This window comes from Chiloscyllium plagiosum, chromosome 39 (assembly GCF_004010195.1).
Source record: "Chiloscyllium plagiosum isolate BGI_BamShark_2017 chromosome 39, ASM401019v2, whole genome shotgun sequence".
Lineage (NCBI taxonomy): Eukaryota > Metazoa > Chordata > Chondrichthyes > Orectolobiformes > Hemiscylliidae > Chiloscyllium > Chiloscyllium plagiosum.
The window spans coordinates 17,037,903-17,040,280 of NC_057748.1; the positions used below are offsets into that span (position 1 = coordinate 17,037,903).

The 2,378-nt window shown below is 46.8% G+C and overlaps 1 protein-coding gene across 9 annotated transcripts in view; it reads left to right on the plus strand.

The window, feature by feature from the left end:
- LOC122542283 (cytochrome b-c1 complex subunit 2, mitochondrial-like) overlaps positions 1-2,378 on the plus strand; it is a 52,331-nt gene that overhangs the window by 39,081 nt on the left and 10,872 nt on the right. The window contains exon 12 of one of the 9 annotated variants that reach the window (XM_043679868.1): positions 379-420. The exons of the other annotated variants lie outside the window; for them this stretch is intronic. Within the exon in view, the coding sequence (XP_043535803.1) occupies positions 379-382 (4 nt within the window). The 3' untranslated portion in view covers positions 383-420. Of the gene's footprint in view, positions 1-378; positions 421-2,378 lie in introns of those variants that run through there. 9 annotated transcript variants of the gene reach the window in all.

A 2,378-nucleotide genomic window follows, 5' to 3' on the forward strand; every position in this document is an offset into this window, starting at 1 on the left:
TTGATTGAGACTGCATTGACAATGTTGGTGTAGAGCAGTCTGATCCAATTGCAGATTCCCTCCCATAAGCCCATTTTGGAGAGAACATCTCTCATATATGTGTGTGATATCCTGTCAAAGGCTTTCTCCTGGTCCAGGCTGATCAGGCAGGTGTCCAACCCCCTGTCCTGCACGTAGGCGATCGTATCCCTGAGGAGTGCGAGACTCTCAGCGATCTTCCTGCCCGGCACAGCACAGGTTTGGTCAGGGTGAATCACCGACCCTAGAGCAGACCTGACCCGGTTGGCGATTACCTTTGACAGAATTTTGTAATCTGCATTCAACAGTGAGATTGGTCTCTAATTTTTGAGTTCCTCTCTCTCCCCCTTCTGCTTGTAGATGAGGGTGATGATGCCTTCCCTCATGGATTCACTCATGGTACCTGCCCGAAGCATACTGACATACACCTCCAGCAGGTCCTGGCCAATCAAGTCCCACAGAGCGGAATAGAGCTCGACCGGTAAGCCGTCGCTTCCGGGAGTTTTATACTTTTCGAAGGACTCGAGGGCCTTGGTCAGCGATAGTTTTAAATGTCCAGTGTTTCTCTTGTATGGAGGTTAAAGTTTTACTGATAACTGTAAAGCCTTCACATTCAGAGGCAAGCACGTTTAGCATGTGCTAACAATGGTGTGGAATGTTCTGTTTCTCTGTGTCCCAGCAAAGCGATTAAACGTTGTATAGTTTTGTATTTTGTCAGCTCTAGAATGTCTCAGTTGCTTGCTCTGCAGGCTGGTGTTCAGTGTCTTTCGCTGAGGTGCGTGTGGTGTATTTACAAGCTAAACCCCTGGTCCAGACAGCTGCCCCTAGCCTTGCATATCGCCGAGTCTGTGTCAGCCATCCAGCTCAGTGAATCTTCGTTCAGCTGTGAATTCCGCAAACTCATGTCCCAAATTTAAAGGGTTTAGAGCATCCTATCTCTTGGACAGGCATAAGGAAGATAATACAATGAAGGGTATGTAGGTTAGTCTGATTGTGGGGTAGGATAAAGGGCCAGCACAATGTCGAGGGTTGAAGGGCCTGTACTGTGCTGGACTGTTCTATGTTCTATGTTCTAGTCCAGGGTACCTTGGATAAGGGCCCACATCAAAGGATATTGTGGAGAATAAAAGCTCATCATATAAGGGATTACCTAACAGGAAACAGAGAGTAGCTACAAATGGGTGTCTTTTAGGCCAACCAGACACAATAAGTGGTGTGCCACAAGCATCATTGCTGAGACCTCAACAGTTTATAACTGGATGGCTCAGTGGTTAGCACTGCTGCCTCACAGCACCAGGGCCCTGGGTTCGATTCCGGCCTCGGGAGACTGTCTGTGTGGAGTTGGCACATTCTCCCTGTGTCTGCGTGGGTTTCCTCCCACAGTCCAAAGGTGTGCAGGTCAGGTGGATTGGCCGTTGGGAAATGCAGGATGATAAGGTGGGGTCATGGGTCTGGGTGGGATGTTCTTTGGAGGGCCGGTGCAAACCCGATGGGTCGAATGGCCTCTCTCCGCACTGTATGATTCTAATTTCTGTAAATAAGTTAGATGAGGGGACGGAAGGTATAGTTACCACACTTGCAGACAATATAAATTAAGGTCAGGAAGTAAGGTTTAAACACAAGGAACATTTTTCCAAGCAACAATTAGAAACCTGCCCAATTCAAGCTCAAACATTTGGGACAAAATGTATCAGATGTGAAACAGAAAGCTTCTTGTAGCCTGGCTGAACCATGGAGAAAGCACACTATATTGCAGCATCAATGCGATATCTTCTCTGGCCTACAGCATCAGCTGGACTGGGGCTTCCAGTCAGCATTTTGTACACATACCTTAAGTTGTGAAGAGGCGACAAATAGATTGGTTCTCAGTGAGGGGGCAGAGATGTGGGGAAATGTGAAGTTGTCCAATTTGGCAGGAAAAATATAAAATATTATTTAAATAATGAGAGCTCTGACACACCTTTGTGCGTAAATCGCAAAACCTTAGCATGCAGATACAGGAAGTAATCAGGAACGCAAACAGAGAGTTACCATTTCTCACGAGAGGAATTGAATACAAATGAAGGGAGGTTATGTTTCAGCGATACAGGGCACCAGTGAGGCTGCCTCTGAAATAATGTGCACAGTCACGGCTACCTTACTTATGGAAGAATATAAATGCATTGTAGAGAAGGCTTATGGGCAGCTCACCTTATGAGGAACAGTTGGACAGGTTAGGCTTGTATTTAAGAGTCCTAGAGATGTACAACATGGAAACACCCTTCGGTCCAATGCGTCCAGATATCCCGACCCATTCTATTCCCACCTGTCAGCACCCGGCCCATATCCCTCCAAACCCTTCCTATTCATATACCCATCCA